The sequence below is a fragment of the Chrysemys picta genome, chromosome 6 (genome assembly GCF_011386835.1).
Source record: "Chrysemys picta bellii isolate R12L10 chromosome 6, ASM1138683v2, whole genome shotgun sequence".
Lineage (NCBI taxonomy): Eukaryota > Metazoa > Chordata > Testudines > Emydidae > Chrysemys > Chrysemys picta.
The window spans coordinates 36,576,097-36,590,440 of NC_088796.1; the positions used below are offsets into that span (position 1 = coordinate 36,576,097).

Sequence of the window (14,344 nt, forward strand, 5' to 3'; positions counted from 1 at the left end):
TAACAGTAAATTAATTCCAATTCTGCAGTTTCTCATTGGAATCTGGTTTTGAAGATTTTTTGTTGGAGTATTGCGACATTGCTATGGGTACCCGCAGGGCCCCACAGTATGCCAACATTTTTATGGCTGACTTAGAATAATGTGATTGTATCTTAGATCTTGGCTGTAGACAATGGATCGTGTGGTGTGGTCTGGATGAAAGCTTCTTTTCCATTAGTCCAGATGATGAAGATGTCATCAATTGCACTACATTGATGACAACTTCATGTACATTGGCCAAACCGGACAGTCTCTATGCAAAAGAATAAATGGACACAAATCAGACGTCAAGAATTATAACATTCAAAAACCAGTCGGAGAACACTTCAACCTCTCTGGTCACTCAATTACAGACCTCAAAGTCTCAATACTCCAACAAAAAAACTTCAAAAACAGACTCCAACGAGAAACTGCAGAATTGGAATTAATTTGCAAACTGGACACCATTAAATTAGGCTTGAATAAAGACTGGGAGTGGATGGGTAATTACACAAAGTAAAACCTATTTCCTTATGCTAATTTTTCCCCTACTGTTACTCACACCTTCTTGTTGGAAATGGACCATCCTGATTATCATTAAAAAAGTTTTTTTTCCCTCCTGCTGATAATTGCCCACCTTAATTGATTACTCTCATTACAGTTGGTATGGCAACATCCATTTTTTCATGTTCTCTGTGTATATATATCTTCCTACTGTATTTTCCACTGCATCCAATGAAGTGGATTTTAGCCACGAAAGCTTATGCTCAAATAAATTTGTTAGTCTCTAAGGTGCCACAAGTACTCCTGTTCTTTTTGCAGATACAGACTAACATGGCTACCACTCTGAAACCTGTCATCCATAACTGTACATTTATTTCTTATTCAAAAATGAAGGGATTGTATAACTGGCTGCAGGGTTCTAATTTGTACTGTCATTTTTCATTAGCCCATACAATATAATGCAAAGCCATGCAGTCTGATGGGCTACTACCATAGAACTCCCCATTAGCATGGCAGCCTTAATTTCTCACCATATTATCAGCCCACTTAACTCTGAGAAATGACATGTTAATTAAAAAGGAAATTTAATATTAGTGGGGGAATCTGGCTTCAAGAAGCAGAAGAGGAGGTATTGAGAAGAATGAGGTAAATTGGGGAGACAAAGTGAGGAGAGATTCAGAAACTGTCCTATTTTATGAGGATATGCATTACGAGTTCTGGAGAGAAGTAGTTAATCAAAGATTTATAGTAGCTAATCATAGAGCAAGAATAAGAGGACAGGATATTTCAGCCTCTATAATATCTTGATGGTCCCTCTTTTTATTTGGTAATAATGACCTTGACTTTCAGTCTCTGGGTTGATACTTTAACTCAATGTATTACTGTTACCTCATAAACAGGAAGCACCTTCAAGTTCTCATCTAATTATCTGGGCAGTCAGCAGACATCCAGCCTCTTGCTCATAATTTGCATGGAGAAAGCAGCTAAATCTGCCAAATGAAAGGCAAAAGCCTTTGAGAGGAAGGTGAGAAGTCAGTCAAAGAAATGAAAGGTTTAGCACAACTGTAAAGCAAATGCAGGTCTGACAGAGCAAGAACACATCTATTTTTAGGTTATAAATGTCTCTGTTGACAGAACAGCCAGTTTTAGAAACTCCATTAGATTGCAAATACCCTTAGAGGTCACCAAAGCCAAGTGTAAGAGAGATGCATTGTTTAGAGTCTGGTTCCACTAGAGACTAAAAGGAATCATTCTAACTGTCTCTTATTTTTCTAATAGGATCATAGAAATGTAGGTCTGGAAAGAACTTTAAGAGGTTATCAAGTCCAGCCCTCTGTGCTGAGTCAGGCTCAAGAAAACTTAGACCATCCCTGACAGGAGTTTGTCATAACCTATTATTAAAAACCTCCAATAATGGGGGTTCCACAGCCTCCCTTGGAAGCCTATTCCTGAGCTTAGCTACCCTTATAGGTCATGTCTACACGTATAGCACTGCAGCAGCGCAGCTGTACTGATACAGCTGCGCTGCTGCTGCACATCTGGTGAAGATGCTCTATGCTGACAGGAGAGAGCTCTCCTGTCAGCATAAAAAACCCACCCCCACCAACGGCATAAGCTATATCGACGGGAGAAACTTTCCCGCTGACATAGCACTGTGCACACGAGCACTTATGTCCCTCAGGAGGGTGGAATAGTCACACCCCTCAGCAACATTAGTTTTGCCAACATATGCGGTAGTGTAGACATAGCCGTAGTTAGAAATTTTTTCCAAATATCTTAACTAAATCTCCCTTGCTGCAGATTAAACTCATTACTACTTGTCCTACCATCTGTGAATACAGAAAAAATTGATCACTGTCCTCTTTACAACAGCCTGTAACATACTTGAAGACTGTTATCAGGTTCCCCCTTCAGTCATCTTTTCTCCAGACTAAACAGGGCCAGTTTTTTAACCTTTCCTCATAAGTCAGGTTTCCTAAACCAGTTATCATTTTTGTTGCTCTCCTCTGGTTCTCTCCAATTTATCCACATCTTTCCTAAAGTCTGTCACCCAGAAATAGACACCGTACTCCAGCTGAGGCCTTACCCATGCTGAGTAGAATGGGACAATTGCCTTTCATGTCTTATGTACTGTTGATATACCCTAGAATGATATTAGCCTTTTTTGCAATTGCCTCATGTTATTGTCTCATATTCAATTTGTGATCCACTATAACTCCTGATTCTTTTAAGCAGTACTATCACCTAGTCAGATATTTCTCATTTTGTAAGTGTGCATTTGATTTTTTCCTTTGTAAGAGAAGTTCTTTACACTCATTGATTTCAGACCAATTCTCTTAATTTGTCAAGTTCGTTTTGAATTCCAATCCTGTCCTCCAAGGTGCTAGCTACCATTCCTAGCTTGGTATAATTTGCAAATATTAGAAGCATTCTCTCCACTCCATTATCAAAATCATTAATGAAATCATTGAGTACTACTGGATGCAGGACTGACCCTAACAGGACCCTACTAGATACACCCTCCCAGTTTGACAGCAAACAATTGATAACTACTCTTTTAAGTATGTTCTTTCAACCAGTTGTGCATCAACTTTATAGTAATTTCATCTAGACCACATTTCCATAGTTTGCTTATGAGAATGTCATATGTCACGTCTACTGCTTCCCCCCTATCCAATAAACCAGTCAAAGAGGGAAATTAGGTTGGTTTGGTATGAATTGTTCTTGGCAAATCCATGATGGTTATTACTTAACTTAACTCATTTCCTCCAGTATCTTTCCAGGTATCAAAATTAGTCTGACTGGTATATAATTCCCTGGGTACTCTTTGTTTCCATTTTTAAAGACAGATACTATGTTTTCCCTTCTCCAGTCCTCTTGGACATCACTCATCCTCCATAAATTCTCCAAGGTAATTGCTAATGGTTCTGAAATTGCTTCAGCTAGTTCCTTAAGTACCCTAGGATGAATTTCATTTGGCCATGCTGACTTGAATACATCTAATTTATCTGAATATTCCTTAACCTGTTCCTTCCCTATTTTGGCTTGCATTCCTTCCCCCTTGTTGTTAATATTAATTAGGTAAAGTAGCTGGTCACCATTAACCTTTTTAATGAAGACTGAAGCAAAATAAGGCATTAAAGACCTCAGCCTTCTTGATGTAATCAGTTATTAGCTCTTCTTCCACACTAAGTAGAGGATCTACACCTTCCTTCCTTTTTTTCTTACTTCCAATGTATGTAAAGAACCTATTCTTGTTGCCTCTTGTGCCCCTGACTATGTGTAACTTTCTGATTTTGTCCCTACATGCTTGCTATTCTTTTATACTACTCCACAGTTTTTGTACTATCGCTTTTTGATTTTCAGGTCAGTAAAGAACTCCTGATACAGCCCTATTGGCTTCTTATTACTCTTCCTACCTTTCTTTTGCATTGGGATAGTTTGCAGTTGTGCATTTAATATTATCCCCCTGAGAAACTGCCAGATCTCCTGAACTCCTTTATCCCTTAGATTTTCTTCCCATGAGCCCTTAACTATCAATTCTCTGAATTTGTTAAAGTCTGCCTTTTTGAAGTCCATTGGCCTTATTCTGCTGGTTTCCTTCATGGATCACAAAATCTATCATTTCTTTATCAGTTTAACCCAAATCAGAAGTGAAAGGAAACCAATTCTTCCTTTTTTGTCAGAATCAAGTCTAAAATGGCTGTCCTCTTGCTTACTTCCTCCACCTTCTGAAACAAAAAATTGTCCCCAATTCCAATGATGTCTAATTTAATATTTGTTTAATCTCCCTGTGCCTCAGTTCTCCCATTATAAAATGGGGATGATTCTCTCACCCTTTGTCAGTAAATTGTAAGGCCTTCAGGACTGTCCCTTCCTCTGTGTTTAACCAATGACTAGTAAAATGGGGAACTGATCCTTTTTTGAGCCTCTAGGTATTGCCACAATACAAAAAAAATCAATAACAATAATAAATTTGATGTGTTATAAAGTTTGGATCTAAATTTGATCAGGTCACTCACTCTAGTCCTTAAATGAGCTACAGCTGCAAAACTTCTGGTAATATTTATTTGGCTAAGGAACAAAATTTGGTGTAATCTTTGGCTGTGCTCGGATTGCTTTATATTGCGGGTCGTACCAAATTCACAGTCCGTTTTGGTCAACTTCATGATTATAGGATTTTAAAAATTGTAAATTTAATGATTTCAGCTATTTAAATCTGAAATCTCATGGTGTTGTTCATAGGGCTCCTGACCCAAAAAGGAGTTGTGGGGGGTCACATGGTTATTGAAGGGAATGTTGCGGTACTGCTATCCTTACTTCTGCACTGCTGGTGGTGGCAGCGTTGCCTTCAGAGCTGGGTAGATGGAGATCGGTGGCTGCTGTCTGGGAGCCCAGCTCTGAAGGCAGAGCCGCCATCAGCAGCAGCACAGACATAAGGATGGCGTGGTGTGGTATTGCCACCCTTAATTCTATGATGCTTCTGGTGGGGTGCTACCTTCCGATCTAGGCACCAGGCCAACAGCCACCACTCTCTGGCTACCCAACTCTGGAGGCAGTGCAGAAGTAAGAGTGGCAATACCATGACCCCACTAAAATAACCTTGGGACCCCCTGCAACTCCATTTTGGGTCAGGACCCCCAATTTGAGAAACACTAGTCTCCCCCATGAAATCTGTATAGTATAGGGTAAAAGCATACAAAAGACCATATTTCATGGGGGGGAGACCAGATTTCATGGTCCGTGACGCATTTTTCATGGCCATTAATTTGGTAGGGCCCTATTTATATCACTTCTGCAGAGCAACTGTAAAGCTAACTAGTTTTCCACTGGAGACTCCTTGAGTGATGTAGGGCCACTGTAGCATCTACTACATTGTTCTCATTGGCCACTAGAGGGGGTGTGACAGAAGGAACCTAGGACATGGTCAGCATATCTCTGAGTACCATTATGGCCTCCGCTGCTCCACTTTACACTGGGGCTGGAGCAGAGACCGGATGGGCCAGGTTCAGGGGAGTGCAAAGGACAACTTTGTGCCTCCACCCATTTATGTTGAGCAGCATTAAGCATTTGTCATCCACAGCTGGGGCTCAGTCCCAGTATTTGCAGGTACTTTGAAAATGCTGTTATAAATATTGGCTATTTCTGTTTAGTCCCCTTCTTTTGGCTATTAAGAAACAAGGCTAGTGCCTTATTTCACACTTCAGTTACTTGGGCTTGGAGGCTGACAATGCTACACATGATAGAATTTTTTGACCCTGCTTGTTGTTCTTCATGGGTTTCCAAACGCCATGCATGAGCACATATGTATTTTTTTCCTCTTCTGCCTCCTCTCTTTCTTTGCATTAAACCATCCACACTGTCCTCCCCTTTTTTCCTTATGTGGGGTGTGTAATGAGATGTTTCAGCTTTTATTACTTGTGCACCAGATCTGAATCTAAAAGCAAGTTGTTTGGGGTGGGGGAGTGGGTGTTCATAATCTATAAAAACAATCTCAAATTAGAGATTTTCTACTATGTTACAAGGGTTTTTTAAATGTCATTTTTAGTTATAAAATGTTTTAATGACCTATGCTAGACTTTGGGTTTTTTTTTTTTAAAGCATGGAGTAATATTGCAATATTGTACTTGATGGCATTGTGTGCCATTAAACATTTATTAGGATTTTCACTATAAAATTTAATTTTCAGAGGTTTATAGCTTATCTAAAAATATGTTGCACGCTGAAATTTTGGTATTTTGAAGGGGGAAAAATTTATTTCTGAGATCGCAATGTATACTATAAATAGTAGAGAAGAAATATCGTTAAAGCACAGAACTGGGACTTCGGAAGCTATATGCGGTTCCTTCCAAACACGTGATAAATGATCATGGGCAAATCTCCATGTCCTTCGTTTTGCCCATAGCATTGTTCAAATGATGGTCCCACAGGAGAGGTGTGTAAATGAAACCTGGCTCACATGGTCACCATAAATGTGAACTAGCAGGTTCCCTTCATTTTGAAGGTTCTTCCATACTGCCATCAGGTTTGCCTGGACTTTCAGATTAGAAAAATCCAACTGAACCTCAAGAAAAGTAAAATTTTCTAGTTCCATAGCTTTGATCATGTATTTTTCACTCCCTGTCCCCCTTCCTTCTCTTTCCATGTCCTGGGACTCTTTCCTTAAGTAGAGAGGTATTCTAGTGCTCTGGTTTGTCTTTCTCTGTCTTTTGAGATGGCTTGAACTCAACCCAGGTAAAACGGAGATTATGGTGATAGGCAACTTGATGAAATGTTAGTGGTTATTTCACGGTATTTTCGGTGACATACCCTCAGATCTGGAATTTGCCTCTTCTTTGGTCAAAAAGAGCCTGAGTTTGAGCTCAGGGCTCAATACAAGATTACTCTGTTTGGCCAGGTTTTCATAAAAGGATAACTGACAAGGATTTGAGTGGGTTGAGGGAAAATTGCTAATCGTGAGTAGATGGGTAGATGAGGAAGGTCAACTAGCTAAGAAATGGGAATTAAAATACTTCCTTTCACTTAGACACGAGAACAAGTGGCTTTTTATATTTATTATGTGTTTCCTCTGTCCCTCTTCTCAGCCCACATGCATCGACATATGTACATACACAACTCGGGAGTTCTTAATGGGCAGGGTGGTTACATTGTCCAACTGGCAAAAAGAACCTCTAAAATATGCAAACATATAGAACAGCATCCAGCCTGTTTGGATGACTGCATATGCTTCAGTCCACACATAGGAGAAGGGATTCACTTTTTTTTTTTTTTTAATAATTTGCCCTCCTTTGTGTTGGAAATCCCATTGATCTTGATTTGGGCTGTCAGCAGAGGTTCTGCCAGTTAATGTGCAATGCACAGGAGGTGGGTGATTGCTTGAACCTTGCCTTCACTGGATCTCTGAGTTTGCAGATTAAGCATGGTTGGGCCAACAGCCAATCGGACTAAAGCCCATGGGATAACATGAGTATCAGAGTAGAATTTGGAAATGTGAGTTTTACATGGACATCTTTGGTCAGTTAGCAGTTAAAATCTTTTGTTAAATATTTTTAAAGAGCCCTTTTTATTAGTCTTCACTATATTGAACTTTTGACTTAGCACTCACTCACTGTCATTCATTCCCTGCTGTCCCTCTACTCTAGTTCTTTAATGAACATCATTGTCAGATCTGATAGGATACAACAGACATTACTTTTATAGCCTATCACAAGAGAACTGAAATGGCACCATAGAAGATCTATATATCTAGTTTCTCCCAGGAAGATGAATTGCCATGGTAACACGGCCATGGAATAATAGGTCAAGTTTTATCATTTTTCCTCAGGCTTATTTTATTACATTTTTGCTTAGAAAAAGACACCAGTATAAAATGCAGGCTTCAGCATTTCACAGTTTAAAAAAAAAACAAGAGATGATCATCTGAGCAATCCAATACTCATGCATGAAGGAATAAGACCAAGTAACAGCAGTCAGTAGCCATGTTTGAACTGATACAAGGATTTTCTTTGGTTCAGGTGTACATCAGTACAATTGGGACTGATTTTAAGATGCAGATGTGATGAAATATGCTCAATCTTTTCTCAAAAACAAAGCATAATAAAAACAAGGTCTGGAAGTTTCATTGTGTTGAGGGATTAATTGTTCCAAGTAAATTCAATCATAGTAAACTGTACTAAAATATAACATTTCACATTACGATGTTTGATACTTCAAATATGCCATTTGTCTTTGATAAAATCAGATTATTTTGAGTATTTTAACAAGCTCGCAACTTTAACTTTCTCTGTATACTCGAGAAGCTCCTAAATTTTAGGCAGAATAAAATGAGAGGTTTCTGAATGTGTTGGACCCCAGTTAACACTGGTATGTTTAACTCTTCTATTTAAATAACAAATTCTTTGTAACCTCCCTATCTTTCTAAATATCATATTAATTCCACATGACCACGTATTTTGTAACATATAACATGTTTCTGATTGGATTTCATATTAATATGAATTTTGATTGTGTTACTGCTTATACTGGTAGTGATGCCTATAGTAAAGGTTGCCTACCACTTTCCATTCATTATAAGATACCATTTTCACTTGTTTATAACTTTGCCAGACTTACACCATGTGGGCTAAAATTCAGTTTTCCATGCCCATTATCTATCTTAAGCTGAATATTTTTTGAAAGTTTCACCAAAAGCAGTTGAGCCATTTCCAAGAATGAGGTTAGGGAAAAATACAGTATTTTGTCCAAGTTAAAAATAAATAAATCTTACAACCATTTCATTGTGAAATCGAAGTGCCACAGTACTCTGGAGCAGAAACTTGAAATTTTGGAGGTAGAATAGGTGGGCGGGGGGAGGGTCACGTTGATCTCAGGGATGTCTCTTCTTGCCCAAATTTGACCCTCTAAAAATCGCAGTTTGCACCTGCTCACTGGAGGTTTGTTAGAGGCTGGCAGCATTATTCTCTGAATATTCTCTCTGCATTGAGCATGTGTCTTCTTGCAGCATTTTTGTGCCTACTGTTTTTTTTAATGGACTATAAGGTATACCCAATACTTAATTAAATGTTAAGATTGAGAAAAGAAACTCTTAAAAGTAAGCCAATACAGAATTAAGATTCAAGGCTCAACCTTAATTCTGCCTCCTCATGTATATGCCTTATAATTTGATCTCTTTCTAGGATTATAAATTATTTGGCATGTAACACCACGTATAATGTACCATTATGTAAACTGGAATTTAATTTGCAACTTCACATATAGTAAAATAATGGCAGTAATAATTGGCTTGATTTTTAAATTTCAATGAACTATATGAAACAAATCAAGTATGAAGTGAATCGTTTCAGTAGTTCTAAAGGAATATAACGGTTGTATATAAGATTTCCAGTGTTGCAGGATTTTTATAATGGCTAAAGTTAATAGCATATTAAAAACCTTTCCAGTATAAATACTGTATGTGCAAATACTGTAAATTGCTGATTTGGAAATGAGCAATGACATTCTTCTAACTAGTGTTAAATGAGTTCTTTGTTAAAAGACTAAATTATCTTGGTTGCAGAATAATTAGGTGGAAGGATGCTGTAACATGATGTGCATAACAGGACCAGTTATCACATAATATAATCAGAAAGAGTCATTGGTAGGGCAGTTTTGTGCATCTCAAGTAGAATCCAGAGTACATTCCACCATAGTAAAGGAGGAAGATTGGAGAATAGAGATGACCAAATTGCAGTGTAAGTATTCCCCTAAATCTTATTCCATGCCTCTTGTGATCAAGGAGGTATCAATATCAATTTCCAAAGCCAACTGTGGCTTCATTATATGGCATATATACTTAAAAGTAAATTTGCCTACACATCATGAGGCTACAGGAGGGGAAGACCTCTTTGCTTTCAAAAATTTAGACTGAGGAAATTATGGGAGTCTACTTTATTTACTAGTATTTACTACTACTATTTGCTACTTATTAGTAATAGCAGCAAATATATATTTTATGGTAGTCTCCAATTGGAACTTGGACTTGATTGTGTTGGCTTCTTGTACTTTCTAAAGGTATCATAAGCCAGCTAGTTTTTTCAACATGTGCCTGCTAAATAAGAAGTATGAAGGCATAATTGTATCCCTCAGCCAAGCAAGAAAGTCAAGGTATCCATCATTATTAGAGGAAGGAATATCACCTTATTTCCTTCATGTTTAAGCAGTTTCCTTATATTTCTTTCATAGAAAAGGTTTTAATTTCCCATAGTTTTATTGGCTTAATTCCCTTTATTTACTATTAGAGTAAAAGTCTGCCCTACAGCAATTACTGTCCAGAATAGATATGGAATCCAGACACTTTTTGATAGTGACTATCTATCTGTCTGTCAACCTGAGATTTGTATAGGGGGAAATATATTAGTCTGACAAGCAGGAGAAAATATTATTTTGCTGCAGGTGATTCACACTGAAACCTGTCTTCAGATCATACAGTGAAAAATTCTAGTTATAAGACACCAAGACAGTAAGCTCTGTATCCAAGATTTTGATACCTTCATAGCCAGTATTTTAGAGCCTATGGGCTGGTCCACACTAACCCCCCCAGTTCGAACTAAGATATGCAACTTCAGCTACGTGAATAATGTAGCTGAAGTCGAAGTACCTTAGTTCGAACTACAAGGTACTTACTGCGGGTCCACACGCGGCAGGCAGGCTCCCCCGTCGACTCCGCGTACTCCTCTCGCAGAGCAGGAGTACCGGCGTCGACGGCGAGCACTTCCGGGATCGATTTATCATGTCTAGACAAGACGCAATAAATCAATCCCAGAAGATCGATTGCTTACCGCTGAACCTGGTACATTGGTTTAGGCTTTCTCAGCTGTGTCAAAACTGAAATATGTTTAAAGGAAAGGGAGAGAAACAAGTGGACTAAAGTTTTTAGATAATTAATTTTACATAAAGATGGACCTCAGCTGCAGATCTGGATTTAAGCTTTGCCAGATTTAAGGTAGAGTATGCTGTTTTGGATCTGGACTTTTTTGTTTAGTCATTTATGGATATAGGAACCAGTTGCAAAGTTCATGAAGATCAGAAGTGGCCCAATGTTTGAGAGTTGTCAGATCTGAGTCTTTGGCATGGACCCATCTCTAATTTTACACTGATGTGTACAGAAAGCAATGTTTCTAAAATGAGTTTTCAGCATATGGTATAGATGGGTGACCATAAATAAAACTGAATTTTCTAGTTTTCAGATGCCTACATGTGGCCCTCTTAATAGTATTCTCATTTCTGTTGACTCTTACAACTGATTAGGAACCATTAAAAGTTTCATTGGGCTAATGTGGGAATGGTACAGCATTGTGTTTGACACTGTGACAAATGAACACACATATCAGTAGAGCTATAAAACAGAGCTCCATGAAACTCCGTGGTTTTTGTTTGCTGCAGTTCATGCAAACCTTTTATTAAATTCAGTTCTCATGAGTTTCCCAATCCTATGAGTTCATCTCTGAACTTTGAGAACAAACCCAAAACTTGAGGAATTGCAATTTTACACATTTTTTAGACCTCACTGGAGGTACTCCTGATTTATGCTGGTGTACTTCTCAGTGGCGTACTTTTCCTGTTGCGATCTACACCCTGAGAGCTAGTAAGAACTGTGCTCTATGGACACTGCTAGCCTATGATAGATAAGTTCTAGTGCATGAAGCCAGGATGTCTAGAACAATGAAGTATCATGGGAAATTGTATTTCTACATCAAAGGCCTGATTCTCCTCTCATGCTGGTGTAAATCAGGAGTAACTTTACTGAAGTTGTGGGGTTACTCTAGTGTAAATCTAGGTAAATAAGAGGTGTATCAGGCACTAGTTTTCTATACTTGTTTTCAGTGCAAGGTCATTAAAACTAAATCTAGGCTATAGTGACTGTAATCTGACCTGAATTTCCTCCTAGTGTTCTGCCTAAGAAATTGTTTGTGAATGGTAATCAGCTCTGTTACATTTTTTTTAAATGATCTTCTTATAATTGGTTTATGCAGTGGGTGGAATTTAATTTCTTCTTTCTTTGTAGGATGATTGATGTACATGCAGAATAAGAACACTCATTTAAATATATTTTCTCTAATGAGGTTGTACTATTTGTACCATACGAACTATTTTAGAAAATATTCCAATTAACACATTTGTCATTTTTGTCAATTTTCTTCTACAGCTGAAGTAGTCCTTTCCATGTTCTAGCAAATATAAATTTTTGTACTATTAAAATTTGGCAATGATATAATTCTCTTACAGCGGTTGTTTAAAAAACAAACCAGAGTTAACGTAAGTCCTCTGCAGTCATTGATACAATAGCTGTAGTAAAAGTTCATACTGGACATTGTTTGATGGAATTTCACTAAAACGTTCTATTTCTGCAAGATTTAAGAATACATTTGGGGACTTTAAAAATGCAAATAAGTGTTATTTTGAAACAGAATGATTATATTATTTCCTGTAATATAATTTAATTATTGTTAAAATTTTTATTAAAGTAGAACCTTAAAACCTTAACCAAAATTGGGCACTCTATATTAGCATAATAAGTGACAGTCCCTTTCCCAAAGAGCTTGCAATGTAAATGGACATGGTAAACAAAGGCTGTGTGAATGGAAGTATTATCCCCATTTTACAGGTGGGAGACTGAGAGACAGGTGAATTGAGTAGGAAAGTTAGGAGTAGTACCAAGATCTCCTAAGTCCCAGGCTAGTGCCTTAACAACAGGACAATCCTTCATCTCTTTAAAAAAAGAGAACGAAAAGCTGCCCAGTGACTTGAATGGAATTTCAAAGGTGTGAAGATGAAAGTTTTTCAGAGTTCACTTCTGATTTTCAGAAAGATACAAATCTCTTGACAAGGTAACATTTATATAAAAGATAACTTTTGTTGTTTTAGGACACGGCAGGTCAGGAGAGATATAGGACAATTACCACAGCCTATTACCGGGGTGCAATGGGATTCATTTTAATGTATGACATCACGAATGAAGAATCCTTCAATGCTGTGCAAGACTGGTAAGTAAAACTTGGCACTAGAACTAAGGTCAGCTACAGAGTATTTGATCACTACTTTACTACTGCTGTTGCTTGCTGTTACGATGTGAACCATCTCAGGAAACAATTCTCCAACCCTGGTCAACTCAAATACTAATTTACATCTTGTCAATGTACATTTGATTTTGAGGTTTCTCGAGTCACATTGCAGAAACTGGCCCATGAATGACTCCGGAATCGGAGAAGAGAAGGCATGTAATTATTACAGGTCTGTCGCATCTTACGTGCATTTAACATGCGCGATTTCAGCTTTACGCGGTCGGCAAAAACAAAAAACAAAAAAAGAAAAATAACATTTTAATACTGTACTTGTAGTGTGGGCAATTCCGCCCGCCATTCAACTCAATGTAATTTTGACTATACGCGGTTTTCGCTTTACGCGCTACCCGCGGAATGGAACCCCCGTGTAAGATGAGACTCGCCTGTACTTAAGTGAAGCATTGCCTTCTGTTTTTCAGACTTGTCATTGTCCTTTGCCCAAAAGATAGCTTTTAGTTTTGTTTTGAGAAAACACAATGAATGCTTTAGGACCTGTTGAATAAAATTAAGGCTACGATTTAGTCATGGGTATTTTTAGTAAAAGTCACGGACAGGTCATGGGCCATGAACAAAAATTCATGGCCTGTGACCTGTCCGAGACTTGTACTATAAATACTTCTGACAAAATCGTAGCCTTAATTTTGTGGAGCTTTTTCTTCTGATTTATTTTTCTATCAATTTTCTGTTAACCTCATTTACTCGCCACTGCTATCCTAGTGTTATGCCTCTAGAAGGAATAGGACAAGCAAAATTTTCTATTAGTTATGGTACCGTCATTGTTAGGCAATTTCTGTGGCATTTCATTGGGGTGTAATTCAAAGCAGAATTCTGCTTATGATTCTCAATCATTTTGTAGTTGGAACCAAGAATCTATCCTGTTCCCCATCAATAATCATATCTATAATGTGTCAGGGTATCTCTGGCTCTTTCTTGAACATTCATACCTTTTCTTATTCGATTGTAATGGGAAATTTGTGTGAATCACCTCTAGGCATAGGTGCCGACTCTGTGGGTGCTCCGGGGCTGGAGCACCCACGGGGAAAAATTAGTGGGTACTCTGCACCTACCGGCAGCCAACCTCCCGCCCCAACTCCTCCTCCTCCCCTGAGTGCGCTGGGTCCCCACTTCTCTGCCTACCTCCCAGTGTTTCCCACTCGGCCGCCGCCAAACAGCTGTTTGGCAGCATTAGCATGCTCCGAGAGGGAGGTAGAGGTGTGGGAATG

The 14,344-nt window shown here is 38.3% G+C and overlaps 1 protein-coding gene across 2 annotated transcripts in view; it reads left to right on the forward strand.

Moving 5' to 3' along the window:
* RAB3C (RAB3C, member RAS oncogene family) overlaps nt 1-14,344 on the forward strand; it is a 207,796-nt gene that overhangs the window by 81,631 nt on the left and 111,821 nt on the right. For both annotated transcript variants that reach the window (XM_005306604.5, XM_005306603.5), the window contains exon 3: nt 12,925-13,043. In XM_005306604.5, coding sequence (XP_005306661.1) covers nt 12,925-13,043 — 119 coding nt within the window. The remainder of the gene's footprint in view (nt 1-12,924; nt 13,044-14,344) is intronic.